Below are 23,606 nucleotides of genomic sequence, written 5' to 3' on the forward strand. Positions count from 1 at the left end.
ATCTTTTAAAAACGTTATTGTGTTTTTAATTGTATGATATCCATCTCTTAAAGCCAATTAAGCAAATTTGGGAAAACTTCAAGATCAAATAAACAAAAATCTAAAACCTTGTAACTCAACAGGATAAAACATCCCCCAGTTTTTAATGTATGCACAAATAACACAATGGTTGTCATTTTGTAAGATTTCTATGCACCTGCAATTCATTCCTTTTTCTTGGCTTTCTGAAGCAATGCCTCTGTGGGAGTAGCTCCCTTACGGACCTGTGTCACAGCAGAAGCTCTGGCAATCCTGAAGGTGCTTGGAACACCGTACAAATAGGAGCAATGTCAGTAAAAAATGTGCACAGACAATGCATTCAAGTGTTTTCTTGGAAAGAACACATATATAGAAAGCTCTATTTAACACCAGAACACTAAGAGAGACATGAGCATACACACGCGACTAAGATACTTAAATCAGAATCGTGAATGTATGTCTTCCCTATTAAGATTTTTTTTCACTCCCTCCAAATTATCATATATTTCAAAATTTCGGGTATTAATATTTAATACCCTATGTTAGCGCCACTGTCAGAGCGATGAATAATAAAATGAGTCTAGACCACTATGGAGGTACTTGTTAAAATATATTAAGTGCTGACCCTACAGAAACAATTTGAAATAAAACTGTCATGAGACTGTTATCCTTGATGATAGGATCTACGCTTTATTCAACCCTCAAGACCTAACTAAAGGTCACTATACAGAATAGGCACTCAAATATTTGACTAATATTTTGTTGTAATAAGGGGAGTATATAAAAGCACCACCTGGAAAAACAAAATGTGACAGTAGAATGAAAAGGAAAATATTATTAACCAGAAAATATTTTCTAATGGAATCTTTAAGAAAATAAAAAGAGGCACTTGACATTCATCAGGTCTCTATTTCCTACAGTGGCACTAAAGCCATTTCAGGGTAGCAGTTCTTAACTTCTCTTCCGGGGGTGGGAGGTGGAGTGGGGTGTCACCAAGCCCTTCATAAATTTAATAACTATTGATTTTCTCCCCAGAAAAAAGCAGACAGCTATACATACCTACAAACTCGTAACTTCGCTAGTACATCCAAAGGGTTCTGAACTCTCGCATTTACAATTAGGATGTAAAAGCATAAAAAGCTTCCCTTGTGCATGACACATTCATCATGCAGGAATTTAACAAAAACTAATCTGAAGCTTTTTAGAATTTTTCATTCTTTACCATCATTAGGCTTCACCAACTTACTTGCTATGTAAAGCAGTACTTTCTTTTATGTGTTGTGTAATTTCTTCTGTGCTTTAATATAATTAATTACCACTATGATTTCAAGACTTCACTTTTTAAAAAAACCACTCTATATGAAATATTAGGTAAGCAAAATGGTGAGGCTTATTATTCTAGGCTCAAAATTACGAAGTTAAAGGATAATTTTTAGCTTTTCAATGTGAAAATAATTAAGTTGAAGCCTAAGTGCCCAAGACGCATTTTCCTGATGTATGGTGTGTGTCAAAAGTGTGAAGGATGGAGAAGCAGGCAGGGAGAGAGTTTTGGATTCTAGCAAGTCTAGACAAACTACCTGACAGTTTTTTTGGCCTTGGCTAGGAAGGAGAAAGGAGACAGAAAGCAACCACAGGAAAGAAGGCTTGTATAACAGGTGTATCTCTCTCTCAACACAGAGAAGTAAAGTAAATGGGAGGAACCATTTGTCTTGGTAAAAAGATCCAGGTGATGAAAGGCTTGCACTGATGGCTGGAGAAAGCTATGTACTAGTAAGCTTCATTACGGGAAGCCCAAAGCCTAGGAACCTTAGCACCACAGGAGACATTAAGTGGATGTCTTAGCCTCTTACAGCAAAAATGTAACCATAATTAACCTATGATAAAAGGTTTCTGTCTAATAAGTCTACAGTATTTTACTTGTATTTTCTAAATTTCTCGTAATGCTGCCCTACAGTCACTTTTGAATAGAAATTAGAGATTGTCACTTATGCAGAATCTTACAAAAATAATTTAAATGGCTAGTTAGCTGTTTCTACACACCTCAGTTAACCAAATCAAAGGGTATCTAAGAATAGATTTTAGTTTACCCACTATACCTGAGGACAAAGCCATTTCATTTGCTGTATTATAGCTAACAGATAATAACCAGACTTCATATAGAGAGGTAACCTCGAAAACTCCAACATGATATTAAGTAACACTAATAATGTGTTTTTAAATAATTATTATTATTTTAAAATCCTTAGGCTTTCTTTCTTGGTATTCACGTTACTCTTTTAATATTTTTAACAAATAAAGGCATATCTTTTATCACAATTGTTTCTTGAAAACGTAAAGAGAAGAGCTGACTTTCCCCGTTCTTCCCAGATGCTTAATTTAGGCAGAATATGGTCATGTTTTCTCAATCAGCTTTTGTCCACTGCTCAGAATTGAATTGTTTTTTTTTCTTTCATTATCAGCTTTAAAACTACTTCAAAAAATTGTGTATTATCCAAAAACATCACTTCATATTATGTCCTAATAAAGTACTTCACTATCCTCTGTGATCAAAATTATCTACGACATCTTACATGGCCTAATTTTAGAGGATCCCCAATCTCTTCTCCTCCACCTTAGTCTCATTCTGGCCAGGTACTTGTAATATAGCTTTATTATCACATTTCATCATTAAACAACGAAGTTTCCAAACAGATATCTCACAGAACTACTGTTTGTTCAATAAAAATGTTACACTACTATGGTTGCTTCTCACATACAATGTTTACCCCATATTCAAGTTTCTGATGAATCAACTGTAAGTTGAAATTCTGTTTCTGAGGCATTTCCTGGTATACTAGGCAGTGCATTAGAAAAGAGATATTGCATTTAATCTATAATAATTAACCTTCTATATATAATTAACAACCATTCAAAAAGAAAGTGCAAATGTGCAAATGAGAGACAACAAAAACAGTTTCTAAACATGTAATGCATTAATATAGGCTATAAATCCATACAACTAAAAATAATTGCTGACAACATCCTTCTGAGCATTAAACAACACCACCAATTTTGTTTTATGTTTTCTTTCTTCTCAAGTATTCAAAGAAATGCAATAGACATTATCTTAATTTTCAATTTTTTCATGAGTATATTAGGATATTACCATTTTTTTTTTCACAAATCAGAAAACAAGGAACTACCATTATCTTTGCATAATTTCAATTATAGAGCCAAAATAAGAACAATTCTAGCTAATCTCATCTGGGATCTTAATTAGTACTACAAGTTTATTTGTGTGAGTTAAAAATAGTATCACTCATGAGAAACAATGCCAAAATTATTATGCTAATAAATCGTGTTAAAGGCCTAATGAAGAAATACTTTAGCAACTATGAGGTAACACACTAGTTGTAGGCATGAGGAACGTTTATATTGGCTCTTTTGGGTGTATACATTAAATGCGAAATCAGAAAGGAATCATGCAAAAATCCGGTTGCCCATGCAAGCACCCCAGAGTCTAATCCTCTCCTCTCAGTTCTGTTGTCAGGCCACAGTAGTGTGGAGACTTGTAGGCTGCTGTCCTTGTTGTAATGAATGGGAAGAGGCTGACAGTGGCATGGTCGAAACCTTCACCTCTTCTTCCCCTGTGGAAAAGTCAGTCATGGTCTAGTTATGGGTGACTAGATTTGTTAACAGTCCCTTTAAAAATGATTTCAATATTTGGAATACTGATACATATATAAAATACATGCTTAATGGCTGGAATCTGGGTGTGAAACAAGACATGAATTTTAAAATATAAACTTATCAAGTACCTAGAAAGTAGTTACACTATAAACACACCCTTCAATTTAATACTATGTCAGATATAAGAACAAATATAATAGATTTAGGATTATAAATAGACAAAAAGGAAAAAAAAAAAAAAAAACCAGGAAAGCCATTCTTTTCCAAGCCAATTGGACCCCTTTTAAATTCAGATACTCCTCCTAACAGTATTTTGTGAAAAAAATTAAAAATAAGTTCACAGATGTGAAAACATGTTTTTAAAAGGAAAAATGACAAATCTATGTTTTAGAGGTAGAAATTATGTTTATAAAAAATAAACAAAAAGATATAAATATTAATTCAGCAAATTATCATATAGCATCTGAAAATTCACTGTGTACTTCTGAAGGAATTAGAAAAGAACAAAATGCTAACAATACAACGATCCAATTGACTGAAAGCGAGATGACTACTTCTAGGTCAGAGAACTATACACAAAATGAGATCAGTTCTCCTAATTATAATTGATAATTACTGGACTGTAAGTGACTTGTTTCACACATGACTCAAAATCCAATCAAGTCACTGTTAAAATAGCTAATTCAGTAATAAAATTTAAAGAAAAATGTCCTCTCACAAGTAAAATTTGAATAAACAAAAACATGAAAAAAATCCAATCCTAAACAGTTTCAAGTATTTCTCTAAGTATATCTTAAAACAACAATGCTTACAGACTGAGACTTACTATTTTTTGTTTTCCAAACAATTTTTAGCATTATGGAATAAAAACATCTTGGCAGAGAGTTCTTTGAAAAACAAATCTGCAAAATTACATTTGGAAATACTTAAATGACAAATTTAACTGACAACATGAAGAAAGACTCAGCCTTTAGAACAGGTTATTTCATAATTTTTCAGTAAATTGGCCAAGATTCTATAAACTCCAAGTACACAGCAAGGAGGCTGTGTAGAGGAAATCTTAGAGTTCTTGGTGAGAACATGGTACTAATAAGGACCACACAAGAGATTAAATTTTATCAAGTTGATAAACTTCATTCTATTTTGTAGCTATAGGCCATATCCCTGAGCTTGGCCAATTGTCTCATTAATAGATACTATTGATAAAAAGGGACCTGCAAGTGTGTGAGAGCAACAATCAATTACTATGGGAAGAAAGCCAAGTTAAAGCACATGCCAGTGATCTTCATTTGTGAAGGTGAACATCAATGTTGTAGTGGAAAAACATTTCAGTTTGAATGTGGGATCTGGGTACTTGTCCTAATTCTACTACTAATTGAATGTTTGACCTTTAACAAATTATTTAACCTTTCTGGAACACAGCTTTGCTTTTTCTAAAAGAAGGAGTTGAACAAGGTAAGTCACTTTTTAGGAAAAGTCACTTCTTAAACAAAAGCACATGGTTCCAATAGCAAAAGAGATCTGAATGGACCTACTATAACTGTCCACTAATCAAAGTTTTTCCCCAAGAACATTTATTTCAAAAATCCTTCTAGGCTTAGCAAACTGGATGTGCAGCCAAGAAAATGCTGCTAAAAAGATTTTACCTAATTAAGAAAATAATGAATTTTAAACAGCAAAAAAAAAGTTTTCATGTAGGCATAAGAAATGGAAGCTGCATTTCTGTCAAACCCCTGGCAACTGTCCTTCCTATGATAGGTTTCAGATATATCAATTTTTAATAATTTAACTGAAACAAACCAAAACTAAAAATTTAAATACAAATATATAATAAATATAGACATGGTATCTGTAGGATATATAGGTGACTGATACCTGAGTATTTGCTCCTAAAGGTCAGGGACCCTGTTTTGCTCTACATATCTAAAGAATAAATTAATAATACGTGCCTTTTCCAGTGTTGAATATTGTCTAAGCATATCTTAAAGTGGCAGGTATCAGAGAAACACTAGGTACTCTCCATTATGAAGACTTCACCAACAGCTACCCTGGTAAGATACCATGATATTCACTGCAGGATACAAAGTTGAACCTATTTCAATAGTTCAACTCAAGTACAACTGATTTACAACTAGGGGTGGGGGAGGCAGATATTGCCTAGGTATTAAATTGCTTCAAATTAGACACAGTTAAAATGTACATCGTTTTCCAGAATTCCACTTTCTGTCATTTCTAATTGTTACTGAAAATCCTAAATGATCTGGCTATAATTATACAACTATTCTGTTTTGAGGTCTAGCACATTCACCTTCCTGAGATATTTGCCAAATATTTATAGGACATGAGAGTATTCTGTGTAACTCTTGATAACAATTTTAAATATTTTTTTCATTAAAACTAAAATTTCTCTTGTCATCAGAGACTTAAAAATAATCTAATAATAAGCTTAATCATAAGTCACCATTTAAATACCAAACAAGTATGCATAGTCAAAAACTGAAAATCTGAAATAACAAACTCTCCCAACCTCCCACAAAATACAACAATGATTCAGAACCTACAAGTTGGTGACTTCATTCTTAGAATTTCTGGGAAAAAAAAAGTATTTTATGCTCTATGGTTGAGTATATGTTAAAAAGAAAACCCACAAAGATAAGACCATACTTTAATGCCACATTTTTTTCAGAAAGTATCTAGTTTAGATGAAGATTTCAAATGACTAACATGAGGACAACTACACTCACAAATCAGTAATTATTCATTACCACTGTGGCATTTTCACAATATATACTGGCTTGAAATATTTGGGTTAAAATTATTCCTTTTGTGCTAATGGACAATATGGTAACTGTGAAATCAGAAGAACAGATAACTTACTGAAGATAGTCACGTAATAAGTCAAATAAAAGCATACAATGAAGACAGCTAAGAACTGGAATCCCACAAAGGCACCCTTCTTCCTATCATATCAACTCCACACTGTGCTGCCTCACTGTCAGAGCTCCCCATGTTCTTGTCCATTCTATTTATACAATACATAAGCACCTCCCATTACTGAAGGCAGTTCTATTGCCTCTTAATGAAATGACATACTAATCCTGCCTCCACGCCTTTATTCAGGAGTTCCCATCAGTATAAAAGGTCTTTCTCTTTTTCCCACTAACCCAATTCCAAGATACCATAGTACAGATCAATTCCTATTTCTTCAGTGAAGCCTCCCCAACAATTATAGGCTCAAATGAGATCTCTCAGATTCCAGTTATCATATAGTTACCACTCTCATACATAATATTAAATTTATTTCTTCAACTACACTGCAAAATACCTGGAAATAATATCCATATTTTAGAGTTCTTTTACATTACCCACATGGTCTAGTTCATTACTGGGCAAACAGGAACCCAAATATTCACTATAACTGGTTTAATATTTTACTTTTAAATGTTTAGGATATTTAGGGAAACTTAACTTTAACTCTTAATGTTATAATCAGTTATAAGATACACTACTAGTCATTAAAATGCCACATTTCTAAATGATTAAAGCAAAACAAAACAAAATTACACTCTAATATGCTGTCTTGAATGGAAGAAAAAAACGCAGTATCAGGAACTGAGTACTTAAGTGTTTCACAAGTGAGTATCACGTAGAAGGAGAAGATTGAAAAATGTCACTCTGAATTACCTACTAACTACCATAATCAAATGAACGAATATCATGAGTCCCACTGATATACAAACCAATACATTGGTGTATCATGCTTATGTAAATTAACTTCACTGTATCAACTGTTAAATTCACTATATCCAAAGTCACAAACCATATTCTCTTAACCCATCTACTTGTCTTGAAAATGAAATGGCCAAAGAGCCAAAGAAGTCTGATGGATCTCTTCAAATTCACCTATCAACCTGGCTAAAAACAAGAGAACAAACGACTTGCTGGTAACAGCACATTATTACAGTAAGACTGTGCCATGCCATATCTTAAAGGCCATGACAAGGGATAACAATAAATTTTACGAATTATGTAACACAGTGAGGGACTATTCTATCCTACTTGAGAGAATCAGGAGAGGAACAAACTCTCTCTTTTACCAGTCATCTCTAAAGCCCAAATTAAGTAAATTAAAAAAAAAAAAAACAAACTACTAATAAGAAGGATTCCTTTAGATATAGAAGTCACTTGACCTAATAAATGTTATATGGGACCTTAAAACCCCAAAGTTCTGAAACCTTCAAGGGTAGCAGTACAAAACCAGAAGTATTCTGGTATCACTTATGAGGAACCTAGTATTTTCCCCAGAAATAAAAACATGACAGACCAAAAGGGAAAGTATCTTTCCTTGAACAACTGTTTTCACAGAAAGTATACACATAGGTCTGTGAAACATTAATAATCAGAGTTCTCAAATATTAAGTACTTTATTAACATAGAGCACAGTTTGTGTGTGTGTTTGCACGTGTGTATCAGTCAAAATAAGTAACTGCCAAAAGTAGTTAGAGAGTGGCTTCATCCCTCATGCTCTCACTAATTACCATTTCAAAAATTTTTTTTGAATCAGTTTACTTTTAGAATGTATAATTGGAATGTGTACCATGGTGTTGGACTTTCCAGCACCATAATTTCAGAGCACATTTTTTTCTTTTTTTTTTGTGCATTTATATTCCACATGAAAGTTTGGTAACTACCCTGTTAAATAAAATGCTTCCAAGTTATAACTAGGTATAATACTCCACCATCCTTATAAAGCTCAATATTACAAGGCATCCATCCAATTAAAAATTTTTAAATTATGATAAGGACTTTTTTTTCCCCATAGAAATTTCCAAGAATAATAAGTATTCTCTGTTATTCAAAAATTCCCACCCTACCCACCCAACAACCTGAAGGCATGAGTTATTCACAAATTCTCAAAGGCTATAAATGAACCTACCTGCTATAGGGATCCCTCCCAGACCTGTGTTGTGCTGTGGCGGGAGATTCAAGTCCAAGAAATTACTATTTGAGGTGGGGTTTGCTGTGTGGTTCAAGTGCATGATGCTATTGCGTGGAAAGGCCATCCAAGGATAGCGGGCTGCCTGGCCTGGAAAACTGAATGAATTATAAACTGCTCGGTGCTGCTGAAATTGAGGGAACCTCTGTGGCAAGACTGAAAAGGTACTATTGAGAGAGTTGGCATTTGTCGGTGCAGCAGGATGCAGGAATCCAGAGCCCGGACCTTTGGCCATTGTAGTGTGTGAAGAGGAGTTCTGAAGAGATGTGGGCGAAAGGGAAGGCTGGTCTTGGACTGACAGTTCCTTTTCAATCAGGTCTGCTAAGGCTTTTCGAGTGACATCAAAGGGATCAAAACCCAAGTCATCCTCTGGTTGTTTAGAAGAACCAAAGCCAAATGCTGCTTGCCAGTCTGTAGAGGATGATACTGGGATTGTTTCTGTTGGGAAGACAATTAGTGATAAATTTAAAATACATAGCTCACTTAAGTATTTAACGGGTATCCACACTAGTGAAAGTTAAACATCATAAGATAAAGGCAAATATATCCAAAATCTGTATGATTTCTTAGCACATTAAGATTATAATATTATAAAAGGTCTCATATACTTCTACCAATGATTTCATCTTAAGTTACCAACTTCAAAAACTGAATGATATAGACTGATTTTGGTAATCAAAGAAAACAAAGTATTTGAAACCCAAATTACACCTTTAGCTATTCATAACCAAAACCTGGAGAAAGTCATTTCAATGAAATAAGGTAATAAATATGATGTAACAGAATTCACTTAGTAAAGTTTATTTTTTTAAAATTTTTATTTTATTATGTTATGTTAATCACCATACATTACATGATTAGTTTTTGATGTAGTGTTCCATGATTCATTGTTTGCATATAACACCCAGTGCTCCATTCAATACGTGCCCTCTTCAATACCCATTACCAGGCTAACCCATCCCCCCACCCCCCTCCCCTCTAGAGCCCTCAGTTTGTTTCTCAGAGTCCATAGTCTCTCATGGTTCGTCTCCCCCTCCGATTTCCCCCCTTCATTTTTCCCTTCCTACTATCTTCTTTTTTGTTTTTTTAACATATATTATTTGTTTCAGAGGTTTATTTTTTAAAATATATTTATCAAAGTGTAAGTAATTTTGAATATATGCTTTATATAATCTAGGAAAAAATAATGTAACAATGAAAAAATATCTACTTAAACTTTATGTATTTTTTAAAACTGTCTGCTCCGATAATAGGTACTGTATTTTCAGTATTAATTTTATGCCATCCTTCACATTAATAAGAAAACTTACAATGAATAAAAATGAAAATGGCTCAAAATGCCAAAATATAACTTTCAATATTAACTAACACACCTCTTCGTCAGCTGGAAAAAAAAAAATCTTAAATTTAACTATATAAACACAAATACGATTAAAAATGTAAGCCCTTAAAAATTCTTAGAGGAATAAGCATTTTATTACCAGAAAAATGATCTAACCCTTGATTTCTGGAGAAATCTGTTAACACATTAAGTCTTAAGTCATAGAGCTACTTATCTAACCATCCTACTCCATGCCCTTTAAATGTTTACAATTTTATGAAAAAGGGAGTGGGGTTGCTTAAAGGGGTAAAAACACATTAAGCAAGGTCTCATTTCAGCCTGAGTAAAATTATTAACATGCAGTAGTATTGTTGTATACCTGATGTGAAGAGACTCTGTGGCTCTGGTGCTGTAGGCCAGTCACTGGATGTCTGTGGGGAGCTGGGGAAAGGAGGAAGCCCACTTGGGATCGGGTTGGGATGGCGAAAGTTATCTGAGAATAACGACTGTGACTCAGTTACTGCCCCTTCAAAAGGAGACCGTGCACTGTGATTGGATGAACTGATGGGGATGACTGGATTGGATTTTGATAAACCAGGTGGTGGTGAAGGCGTATCACTGTTAGATATCTAAATAAAATAGGAAAAGAAAAGAATAATCAATAGACATTTATACACTTTAATAAGCTGCCATCAGAAAGGCTTGTAACAAAAGGCATTACAACAGTGGTCTTCAAACTGGGGTGCTTAAACACTTCTTTATGAGAACATGAATTTTTAAAAAATCCATCAATTACATATGTACTCTTTTCTAAAACTGATTCCTTCTTGAAAAGACTAAGCCAGTCTCCTCTCCTTTCAGAACCTATCTTCTTTCACTTTACAAACTATTGCTCACTCTTTGGGATCTAACTATAGTAATTTGACCAAGAGTGAAAATTTTATGAGAGCAACAAAAATATTATTAGAAATATTCAGACTGGGGGTGCCTGGGTGGCTCAGTCAGCTAAGCGGCTGCCTTCGGCTCAGGTCATGATCTCAGGGTCTTAAGATCGAGCCCCGAGTCGGGCTCCCTGCTCAGTGGGGAGTCTGCTTCTCCCTCTCCCTCTGCTGCTTATCTGTTTATGCTCTCTCACTCACACTCTTTCTCCAGTAAATAAATAAAATCTTAAAAAAAAAAAATATTCAGGTTGGTGATGAGAGTGACTAATGACTAGACTGTTTTGCAAACTAGGTGATTCCCAATACTTAAGTTTTTTTGGTTTTTTTTTTTTAAGATTTTATTTATTTATTTGTCAGGGGGAGAGAGAGAGTACAAGCAGGGGAAACAGCAGGCAGAGGGAGAAGCAGGTTCCCCACCGAGCAGGGAGCCCAACTCAGGGCTCGATCCCAGGACTCCGGAATTATGACCTGAGCCAAAGGCAGACGCTCAACCGACTGAGCCATCCAGGCCCCAATACTTAAGTTTTAAACAAAATGGAAAGAAGATCTAATCACGTTATTTCTAAACACATCATTAAAAATAATTTTTGTAATAAATCTTTATGATTCTTAGGTATTTAACTCAGAAAGAGTTCAAAAATTTGATACTGAGATAATACTCTTTCTTCCATCCTCAGCACTGACATTTTCAAAAATGAAAACATGACTAACATTGCTGTTGAAACTTGTCTCCTTGTACCAACAGGTAATATTCATCCATGGATACATGAAAACCAATTTTATTTATTTATATATATATTTTAAGATTTTACTTATTTATTTTAGAGAGAGAGCGCAAGCACTTGTGCATGAGTAGGATGGGGCAGAGGGAGAGGGAGAAGCAGACTTACTGCTGAGCAGGGAGCCTGACACGGGCCTCAATCCCAGGACTCTGGGATCATGACCTGAGCTGAAGGCAGGTGCTTAACCAACTGAGCCACCTAGGTGCCCCATGAAAACCAATTTTAAAATAGCCCTATCCATATTTCATTAAGAAATAAATTTCTAATATAGTTTTAGAGTTTGTGTTTAATAACTAATTTTTATCAAAATCTGTATTTATGTAAGTTGCTTTGATCAAATCAAAACTATGAATAAAAATTCAGAAGAAAGAAAGTTGGGGGACGCCTGGGTGGGGCAGTCAGTTAAGCTCTGACTCTTGGTTTGGGCTCAGGTCATGATCTCAGGGTCCTGAGATTGAGCCCCACAATGGGCTCTACACTCAGGGGGGGGGGGTCTGCTTAAGTTTCTCTCTCTCTCTCAAGTAAGTAAATAAATCTTTAAAAATTTTTTTAAAAAGAAAGAAAATTGGCATTTAAAGCCTTCTGTCAGAAAAAAATAGTTTCCAATTGAAAATTCCCATCTATTTTTGAGAGAGGTATATGCCTGTCAAGAATAAACTATATTATATAAAGATAAAATTCTGTAACAGCAGAAGTAGAAGAATGAGGTCAAGAAGAACACAGAATGATATAAAATTTGATTGTTTACAAAAAAGTGTGTATTTTTTTAAAATGAATGACAGAGCAACAAAATATTCTGATATTTGAATCTCTTAGATACTTATTAAAAAGCAATGTAGTGCTTTTATTTAAAAATACCAATATTTATAATATCCTGAAAATTATATCCTTTACAATGATTCTTCAGTTAATATGAAAAATATCTTTAATATTAACCTAAAACATACAAAGGATATATTGATTTTCAAATTCTTTTATGGAACCTGAGTAAAAATTCTGGAAAAGCAGTCTTTTTTAGATCTCTAAGTTTCTCACAAACATTGTGGGGAACTGGCCATTCTTTATGGAACAGATTAGAACTATATTTTTCTGTACCAATATAAGAAGGTATACAGAAACTTATGCAATGAAAAACTAGCATCTAGACAAGATGATACAAAGCAGTATACAAAGATCAGAACCTCACTCAGTATCAATGTGGATACAACTTTGAACCATTCGGTTTATTATTTCAAAGCCCACAGGCGTTTGGGGGAAAGGGAAAACTGTTGGGGGCAAGAACACTGTGAGAAACAGAAAATTAAAGCTGACAACAAGCAACAAGGGGAGCACATAGCAGAGAAACAACTCTTAAAATCAAGAATGAAGAAGGCATGCTAGTCTGAGACCATTTTGGAGTAGGGTCAAAAAGACCAATAGTATCAGTAGATTCTTAGGACACTAATATATTGCCACACAGTACAATATAACATGTGGTCATAAGGATAATTCGGAGTCATCAAGAAAGGGTTAAATTGTACTCTAACACAGAATATTCTGTGGAAGAAAGGAAGACTAAGTATAATAGATTTTAAAAAGATATCCACTAACAGTATTTTTACTTATTTATTTATTTATTTATTTGAGACAGAGAGAATGAGAGAGAGAGAGCACATGAGAGGAGGGAGGGTCAGAGGGAGAAGCAGGCTCCTTGCTGAGCAGGGAGCCCGATGCGGGACTCGATCCAGGCACTCCAGGATCATGACCTGAGCCGAAGGCAGTCGCTTAACCAACTGAGCCACCCAGGCGCCCCACTAACAGTATTTTTAAATTGTTTCCGTATTTAAAGTATTTTCCACTACCCAGAAAATTCACTTGGATAGAATGCCATTTCAGGGAATGGAAGATGAATGAAGCGATACAGAATCAAAATCTTACCTGCTGGGAATTATCACCATTCCCTATACTGAGAGAATCTGAAGGTTTGTCAATGGGGCTGTAAAAAGAAAAAACACACCAAGTAAAATCAGAGTAAAGTCATTCTCACACAATAAAAACAAACTCCCCAAAGCCAGAAAAATAGACATTTTATTATCTTAACATTTGTTGGTACACTATGATATAAAGATATCAGCTGAGATGTTGAGGATACAAAGAAATATAAGATCAAATCCCTACCCTTGAGCAACTTACATTCTTTTTTTTTTTTAAAGATTTTATTTATTTATTTGAGAGAGAGAATGAGACAGAGAGAGAGAGCATGAGATGGGGGAGGGTCAGAGGGAGAAGCAGGCTCCCCGCCGAGCAGGGAGCCCGATGTGGGACTCGATCCCGGGACTCCAGGATCATGACCTGAGCCGAAGGCAGTCGCTTAACCAACTGAGCCACCCAGGCGCCCCCGAGCAACTTACATTCTAATTAGATTCTCCAAAAACAATGGGTGAAATGATAACTTATGAAAAAAAAAGGTACTGCTTAATATGAGTATTATTGTAGTAGGTCAAAAATTTAATCCATTATTCAGTTTTGTGCACACGATAAACACATTCCCCATTAAAATTCTTGACATAATACTCACCTATTTTTCCAGGTGTTTAACAGAGGGCATAAAAGTCACTCAAATGTTCTCCACAGGTTCTTAAGAGCAATACATTTCCTTTACTGCTTCAATAGCCTACTTACAACCCTAGAGAAGGCATACGTGTGTGTATAAATGCACACACACAAAACAGAAACTTGTGTGTAAACTATTTACTATTAAACAAAGACAGAACACTTGATTTCCATATAGGGAAAATGCAGTACAACAGTAAAGTAACAAAGAATTGCTGACTTAACAACAAAATGAAATCTTTACAAGCATTACAACAGTGACCTAGCGAGGCATTTCCATAACTAACTGTATTTAACCTAGCACATGAATAAAAGATCAGGATCAGTACCCAAATACTAATATGATATAGTATTACAGCAAAACAAATTAAGATTCCAAATTTCGCAAAATTATTTTATTGGCTGTAAATATATACAAAGTTACCCTGACAGCCAGACAACTTTACTGGTACCACATTTAATTGCTCTAGAAAAATTTAACAAGGGCTAGGACCCAATCAGAATATCCAGTGTATCTTCTGCATAAACATCACCAGATGCTCGTGACTCCTGAAAAATAGGTCTGGAATTCACTAAACAGCACCTTTAGTTATTATTTTCACAAAATAGCAATAAATCAATTCATTTTATGGTCAAATGGGTATTACAAATAATTTTAAGATACAGCTTAGAGCCCACTAAGTTTGGAGACATTTGGGGAAATGAGATAGGTAAACACAAACAAACATCAACCAGTGCCAATTACTAAATGAATTGTTTAAACCATAAATATCATAGGTCTTTAAAAGAAAGAGAAGCCACCATAAGTGGGGCAATCAAGAAATATTTCCTAGGGGAGTTCAAATTTATGTAGGTCCTTAAAAAGATTTACACATTAGGAGAGGAAAGAACATTAAAGGTAGGAATAGCAAGTGTATCACACATCAAAAGGTCATAGATGGGTTTGGGAAAAAGTTAAGTAATTAGTTTAGCTAACACAGAGCATGATTTTGACAACAGTGGGAGGTATGGGCAAATGGTACACACCAGAGGCCAAGAGAAATTGTTGAGCACAGAAACAATATAAACAAAGCAGTATTAGAAAGATGATATGAGAGGAACTTGTAACATTTTCTAAAAAACTTTTTTATTGTGGTAAAGCAGATTTCATATAAAATCTACTGGCTTAACTATTTGTAAGTGTACAGTTCAGTGGTATTAAATACATTCCACCTTGTTGTACAACCATCACCACCATCTATCCCCATCTCTTTTCGTCTTATAAAACTGAAATTCTATACCACTAAACTCCCCATTTTCTCCTCCCTCCCAGTCATTATAATTTTGACTACATACCTCACATAAGCGGCATCATAGAGTATTTTCCTTTCCTTTTCTTTTTAAAGCAGAATAATATTACTTTGTATTTATACCACATTTTGCTTGTCCGTGCATCTGGCCACGGACACTTGGACTACTTCCATGTTTAAACTACTGTGCGCTAAGACGTAAGTGCACACATATCTCTTCAAGGTACTGCTTTCAATTCTTTTTGCTGTATACCCAGAAGTGGAATTGATGGATCATATGGTAATTCTATTTTTAATTTTTGAGGAACTACCATACTGTTTTCCACAGTGGCTGTACCATTTTCTATGCCCACCCATAGAGCATAAGGGTTCCAATTTTTCCACATCCCTTCCAACTCTTTTCTGCTTCTTTTTTTACTGTTTATTTTTTCCTCTCTTTTTTTAATGTTTCAAGTTTTTATTTACATTCTACTTAGTTAACACATAGTGTAATATTAGTTCCAGGAGAATTTAGTGATTCTGTTTTCTGCTTTTTTCACAGTAGCCACACTAATGCGTGTAAGGAGATTATCTCATTGTAGTTTTGATTTGCATTTCCCTAATGATTAGTGATGTTCAGCATCTTTTCATGTGCTCAATAACCATCTATCCTCTTTGCAGAAATATCTATTCAAGTCCTTTGCCTATTTTTGAATTAGGGTATTTGATTTTGTTGTTGTTGAGTTTTAAGAGTTCTCTATATTATTATGGTTATTAAACCTTTCTCAGATATGATTCGCAAGTATTTTCTCCCATTCTCTGGGCTGCCTTTTTACTATAGACAGTGTCTTCTTAGTCACAAAATTTTAAAATTTCCATTAAGCTCCATCTATTTTTTCTTTTGTTACCTGTGCCTTTGGTGTCCTATCCAAGAAATCATTGCCAAATCCAATGTTGTAAAGCTTTAGTCATGTGTTTTCTTTTAATGGTTTTGTTGTGTGAAAGAACTTCAATCTAAAACAGAACTGGAGAATACAAGAGGGAGAATCTCACATATGTGCCCCCAGGAAGGTAAACTTAAGGACTAAAAGACTGAGTCCTCTGAAATGTCTGATTTACAAAAAGTGGATAGTGTTGAAATTTTCTTGGGTGGGAGGATAATCAGAGGTTGTCTTTTATCGACCTTGGAAAGTTCTGCCAGAGGCTTGAATGGAACATGGCTCAAATTGGATTGATCTCACATAATGGGATGACTTGAGCTTTGTTTGTGTGACAGGGAGGATTTCGTTTGCTCAGGAAAATTTTCAAGGCTGGTTTCCTGTTTTTGATTTTAGCGGACTCTAACTGAACTCTCCCCTCTTTCCATTCCCTGCCCATAAATACAACCTACCAAAAATCTTCAATGGACTCGCCTGTAGCATGCTACAGTTTGTTTGTTCCAAACTGCAGTTCCTCTGCTATTCCTGAATAAACTTAACTCCTTGAGCTTGCTTAAGTTTCTCGCTTTATTTATAGTCAATAATTATTTTAGGTCTTACATTTAGGTCATTGATCCATTTTGAATTTTTGAATATGGTGTTCGGTAAAGGTCCAACTTCATTCTTTCACATGTAGATATCCAGTTTTCCCAGCACCATTTGTTGAAAAGACTTTTCTTTCCCCCAGAGGGGAAAGGGTCTTGGTACCCTTGTTAAAGATCATTTAACCGTCTATGTGATGGTTTATTTCTGCATTCTCTTTTCTATCCTACTATGCTATATATCTGTCTTCATGCCAATCCCATGCTGTTTACGTTACTGCAGTTTTGCAGTTATGTTTTGAAATTAGGAACTGTGGGCCCTCCAGTTCTATTTTTTCAAGATTATTTTGGCTATTTGGGGTCCTTTGAGATTCCATATGAATTTTAGGAGGGGTTTTTCTATCTGCGAAAAAACACAACCAAACAAAAACTATCACTGGGGCACCAGGGTAGCGTAATTGGTTAAGTGGCCAACTCTTGGTTTCAGCTCAGGTCATAACCTCAGGGTGAGATCAAGTCCCGTGTTGGGCTCCGTGTTCAGCCTGGAGTCTGCCTGATATTCTCTCTCCTTCTACCCCTTCTGCTTGTTCTCCCTCTCCCTAAAATAAGTAAATCTTTAAAAAAAAAAAAATCACAGGGATTTTGATATGGAATGCAATGAATGTGTAGACAACTTTGGGTAAAAGCAACATTTTAATAATATTGTCTTCCAATCCATGAACGTGGGATGTGTTTTCATTTATTTATGTATCTTCAGTTTCTTTCAGCAATGTTTTGTATTTTCATTGTATAAGTCATTTTAACTTCCTTGCTTAGGAATTCCTGAGTATTTTATTTTTCTTGACACTATGGTGAACAGAATTTTTTGTAATTTCCTTTTCAACTATTCATTGTTCACACTTAGAAATACACTGATTTCTGTGTGTTGACTTTGTACCCTGTACTGAATTCATTTATTAGTTCTAACCATTTGTTTGTGTGTGGAATCCCTAGGACATTCTACATATTAAGACCATATTATCTATAAAAAGAGATAATATTACTTATTCTTTTTCTATTTAGATGTCTCTTCTTTTTCTTGGCTAATTGTTATGGCTTGAACATCCCATAATGTGTTGAATAGAAGTGATAAAAGTGGGCATTTGCCTTGTTCCTCATTGTAGAGGAAAAGCTTTCAGTCTTTCACCACTGAGTATGATGTTCACTGTGAGTTCTTCATATACAGTTTTTATTATGTTGAGGTAGTTTCCTTCCTACGTTAATTGTTCTTGTCATGAAAGGGTGCTGAATTTTGTCAAATGCTTTTTCTGCATCAACTGAGGTATCATGTGTTTTTTATCCTACATTCTGTTATGACACATGAAAGTGCTCAATTTTTTAGGTTAAACCATCACTGCATTCCAGGAATATACCCCTACTTTATCATGGTTTGTAACCCTTTTAATATGCTGGATTCTGTTTGATAGCATTTTTTTGAGCATTTCTGCATCAATGTAAATAAGGGGTATCGGTCTGTGGTGTTCGTATAATGTCTTTGGCATTAGTACCAGAGTTATGCTGGCCTTATAGAATGAGTTAGGAAGTGGTCCCTCCTCCTCAATTTTTTGGAAAAGTTTGAGAAAGACTATAATTAGTTCCTCTTCAAATGTTTGGTAGAATTCACATTTTTTGTTGAAAAATTTTTGATTAGTGATTTGATAACCTTACTAATTATATGTCTATTCATATTTTTAAAATTTCTTCATAATACAGTTTTGGTAGGTTTTGTGTTTCTAGGGATTTGTCCATTTCATCTAGGTTATCCAGTGTGTTGACATACAACTGTTCACAGCACTCTCTTACAATTCTTTTTATTTCTGTAGAATCTGCAATAATGTCCCCACTTTTATTTCTGATTTTAGTAATTTAAGGCTTTTCTGTGGTTTTTCATAGTCTACATCTAACTAAAGGTTTGTCAATTTTGTTCATCTTCTCAAAGAACCAACTTTTAGTTTCATTGATTTTCTCTACTGTTTTTCTATTTGCTATTTCATCTTTCTCTGCTTTAATCTTTACTTCCTTCTGCAAGCTTTGGGTCTAGTTTGTTCCTTTTTTTTTTTTTTTTTTTTTAATTTTTCTATTTCCTTAAGTTGTAAAGTAAGGTTGCTGACTCTGGGTCTTTGTTTTTTAATATAAGCATTTATAGCTATAAATTTCCCCCTTCACATCCCCTTTGCTAATTTCCCGTAAGTTTTAATGTTTTGTTTTCATTTTCATTCATTTCTAAGTACTTTCCAATTTCCCCTGTGATTTTTTCTTTAATCCATTAGTTGTTTAAAAGTGTTAATTTCCACAATTTTTTGAATTTTCCAGACTTCCTTTTGATAATGATTTCTAATTTTATCCCACCACGGTGAGAAGATACTCACTATGGTATCTAGATTTTTAAATTTACTGATTTGTGGCCTAACATATAATCTTATCCTGGAAAATGTTCACATAAACTTGAGAATGATGTGTATTCTGTTGTTGGGGAGAGTGTTCTGTAGGTGTCTGTCAGATTCAGCTGAGTTATGTTTAAATTCTCTTACTAGGGCACCTGGGTGGCTCAGTTGGTTAAGCATCTGCCTTTGGCTCAGGTCATGATCCTGGAGTCCCAGGATAGAGCCCCACGTCAGGCTCCTTGTTCAGCGGGGAGTCTGCTTCTCCATCTCCCTCTGACTCTCCCCCTGCTTGTGTGCTCTCTCTCAAATAAATTAATAAAAAAATATTAAAAAAAAATAAATTCTCTCCTTACTGATCTTCTATCTGGTTATTATATCCATTATTGTGAGTGGGGTATTGAAGTCTTCACCTATTATTGTAGAACTATTTCTCCCTTCAATTCTGTGAGGTTTTGCTTCATATATTTTGATGATCTGTCATTAGGTGCATAAAGGTTTAAATGTTCTATCTTCTTGCTGTATTCATATACAATGTCCTTTGTCTCCCTTGATTTAAAGTCTATTTTGTTTGATAGTAGAATAGCCACCCCTGATCTCTTTTGTGTACTATTTTCATGGATTATCTTTTCCCATCCTTTCATTTTCAACCTGTTTGTGTCTCTGGTTCTAATATGAGTCTCTTGTAGATAGCATATAGTTGGATCATGTATTTTTATCCATTCTTCCAATCTGTCTTTTCATTAGAGTTGAATCCATTTACATGTAAAGTAATTACTGGTAAGGAAGTAGTGATTATGCCCTTTATGCCATTTGTTTTCTACATGCCTTATAGCTTTCCCCCCATCAAATTCCTGCATTACTATCTTCTGTGTTTAGCTGACATTTTTCTAGTGAAATGTTTAAATTCCTTTCTCATCTCCTTTTGTGTATATCTTAGAGTTACTTTCCTTGTTATCATGGGAATTATACTTAACTAGGATCCTAAAATTATAATACTCAAAATTTATATCAACTTGATTTCAGTAACATACAAAAACTATGTTCCTTTACAGCTCAATCCCAACCCCTTTTAGCTTTTACACTAATATATTGAACCTTAAATATACTGGTCTCTTAAATCATGTAGGAAACAAAAAATATAGTTACAAACCATTGTTACAATCACACTAGTTTTTATATTTGCCCATTTACCTTTACTAGTGTTCTTCCATTTCACCTTGCAGGACTCCCTTGAGCAAATTTCTTGCAGGGCAGGTCTAGAGATCACCAACTCCCTCAGTTTTTGTTAATCTGGGAATGTTTTAATTTCTCCCTCACTCTTTAAGGAAAGTTTTGCTGGATAGAGAATTCTTGGTTGATAGTTTTTGTCTCTTAGCACTCTGAATATATTGGCCCACTGTCTTCTGGCCTCCAAAGTTTCTCATGAGAAATACGCTGATAATCTTATTGAAGATTCCTTCTACATGATGATTCACATCTCCTGCTGCTTTCAAGATTCTCCTTGTCTTTGGCATTTTAATAAAATTTTGATTTGACTTTATTTGATTTTATTTTTGATTATGAAATTTTGACTTGATTTTGGTTTGGTAAGTGTGTCAATGTTTGAGTTCATTTTAATTAGAGTTCCTTAAGGTTGTCCCATGTTTATATTCATTTCTTTCATTGAATTTGGGAATTTTTCAGCCATTTTTTTTTTTTCCTTCAAATATTCTCTCTGCATCTCTCTCTCTTCTCCTTCTGGAACTCTGACAATACATACAACTGCTCTGCTTGATGGTGTCCCACAAGTCCCTTAGGCTCTGTTTGCTTTTCTTCAGTCTTTTCTCTTTGTGTTCCTCAAACTCATTATAATATTTCCATTGTCTTTTCTTCAAGTTCACAGATTCTTCTACCTAATCAAATCTGCCTTTGAATCCTCTAGTGAATTTTTCATTTAAATTACTGTATTTCTTTTTGCTTTCCTACTTTTTAAAATTGATATTTCCCTTTTGTTCATACTTTGTCTTACTTTCTCCACATCTTCTTTTAGTTCCTTGGGAATCTTTAAAAGAGTTTTTTTTAAAGTCTTTGTCTACTATATCTGCCATTGGGTTTTTTTTTCAGGGACAGTTTCTGTTGATCATTCTTTCTTTTGAATGAGCCATACTTTTCTTTTTCTTTTATATACATAACTGTGATTTTTTACTGAACACTGGCCCTTTGAGTCTAGTAACGTAGTACCTTTAGAAATCAGATTCTCCCCCTTCTCACTGTTTGCTTTTTTTGTTATTTGTCTGCTTTTTTGCAGGCTGTCTCTGTGCGAAAGATCAGCCCTAGGTATAAATTTAAAGTCTTCTCAGGTCTTTTCTGAGCCTTTTTCTGGCCATGCACAAACCCTACATTTCTCCCAATATGCAGTTGTTTTTGAATCTCCTAGTCTTTAATATCTAGCACCCAAAAGGAGGAAAAGGAAAAACTGAAAGGGGAAAAGAGGGGAAGGACACTAGTCCTTTAAATCCCCTGGGTATCATTTCAGCCAGAGGGGGAGGGGCTTGCAACAATGGTTGCCTGCTTCTTTGTCTGCACCTCTGTGATCAGAAGCAGTAATCAGCAATTAGAACAAAGATCCTCAATATATGAAAGCCAGGGTCTTTTTGCCCATCCTGGCTTCTGCAAGCTAAGTGCAAGCTACTCCAGGAACATGTGCACAGCTGCCTGCCACGTGGCTTGGCCCAAGAGCTGAAATTGACCAAAATTAACCCAAGTCTTTCCATGGAATTTGCAAGCCTTCAACAGATTTCAGAGTTCCAAAATAGCTACATCAGACAGATTTTGCCAGTGCAATTGTTGTCCAGGTGGGGAGACAGATTCCTGGTGCTCCCTACTCCACCATCTTCCCCAAACTTGCGCTATTCTTACGAGAATAAAGGCTTAAAGGTGAGAGGAAACAGAAATAATGGAAACAAAAGAATGAAAGCAAGACATTACAGAGGAAGAATTGCAGTGTCTTTACCTCAGTTCAGGTTCTCAGCCACCACCATTAAAGAGCACTAAATATTAATTTTCAGTATAGGTGAGGTTAGTCTTGCTAATGTCAAGGGCAATCTATGAAAATACTGCATTCAGAAAAAACCTTGATAATGTTTCTGGATTACAACTAACTTATATCATCTAGTCCCCATGCCAACTGAGGTTTCATAACTACTGATTCATAGCATTTGATGCTTTGCATGGGAAAGGTTTACCAAAGATGCTTAAAAATTTCTAGATCAGTGTCATTAAACCAAAGACCGCTGCTAAAAAAACAGGATTGGGGCAAGGTTATCAGTAAGCTTATGTTCCACTCAGTTTTAATATATTTTTCAATTTACCTTACAATTAACTATTCAAGGAATAATAAATGAAAAGCTTTAAGAATAAAGATAAAACTAAAAATTGTTTTTATTTCCTACGTAGGCTGTAAAGAGTCAAATTATAGGTAAAACTGCCATTGTAAGTGCAACCTTATCAGTGCAAAAGAAAATACAGATGGGAGAATCCCTGCAAATGCATGTATAATCTCAACAGAAAAAAAAATATATTTACAAATTCCAATTCTAATAAATGTGAACTCCTTGGATCTCTAATGGCTGGACAGGTAACACTTATCCCAAGACTACCACTAACAGGTCAGAGTTCTCACAACTTCCCTAGTACTGGGTGTGAACTTCCTTCCTCATCAAACTCTGTGTCTGCTTAAGTTATAGTCATATTAAGTATTTGTTGTTTTACATTCAACATCCACCAACCCATTATCACGCCAAGAAGGTTAAGAAAGGAAAATAAACTTTAATAAATACCACATTTAATATGGAAGAAAGACACCTACTCCATGAAATGGACTATTCTCTTGTCAAGAACTGCCAAGTCCTCATAATACCAGATGAAAGAAGATTGGGTACACTAAGATAAACTGCACAGGGCTTTTTTATTTAAAAATAAGCAAACAAAAAATCTACAGTTTTCTTTTCTAGGTCAGCACAAAGTTTATTAGCCACTTCTGTTCAGAAAGGCCTCTTTCTGAACAAGTCTGTAGCTCTAACATAACCAGGAAACACC

General features: G+C 34.8%; 1 protein-coding gene across 5 annotated transcripts in view; it reads right to left on the reverse strand.

The window, feature by feature from the left end:
- The window catches only part of CNOT4 (CCR4-NOT transcription complex subunit 4), a 143,569-nt gene that overhangs the window by 23,865 nt on the left and 96,098 nt on the right, over positions 1 to 23,606 (reverse strand). For all 5 annotated transcript variants that reach the window (XM_021692767.2, XM_044920285.1, XM_044920283.1 and 2 more), the window contains 3 exons: positions 13,645 to 13,702; positions 10,384 to 10,633; positions 8,624 to 9,121 (listed from right to left, as the gene is read on the reverse strand). In XM_021692767.2, coding sequence (XP_021548442.1) covers positions 8,624 to 9,121; positions 10,384 to 10,633; positions 13,645 to 13,702 — 806 coding nt within the window. The remainder of the gene's footprint in view (positions 1 to 8,623; positions 9,122 to 10,383; positions 10,634 to 13,644; positions 13,703 to 23,606) is intronic.

This window comes from Neomonachus schauinslandi, chromosome 12 (genome assembly GCF_002201575.2).
Source record: "Neomonachus schauinslandi chromosome 12, ASM220157v2, whole genome shotgun sequence".
Lineage (NCBI taxonomy): Eukaryota > Metazoa > Chordata > Mammalia > Carnivora > Phocidae > Neomonachus > Neomonachus schauinslandi.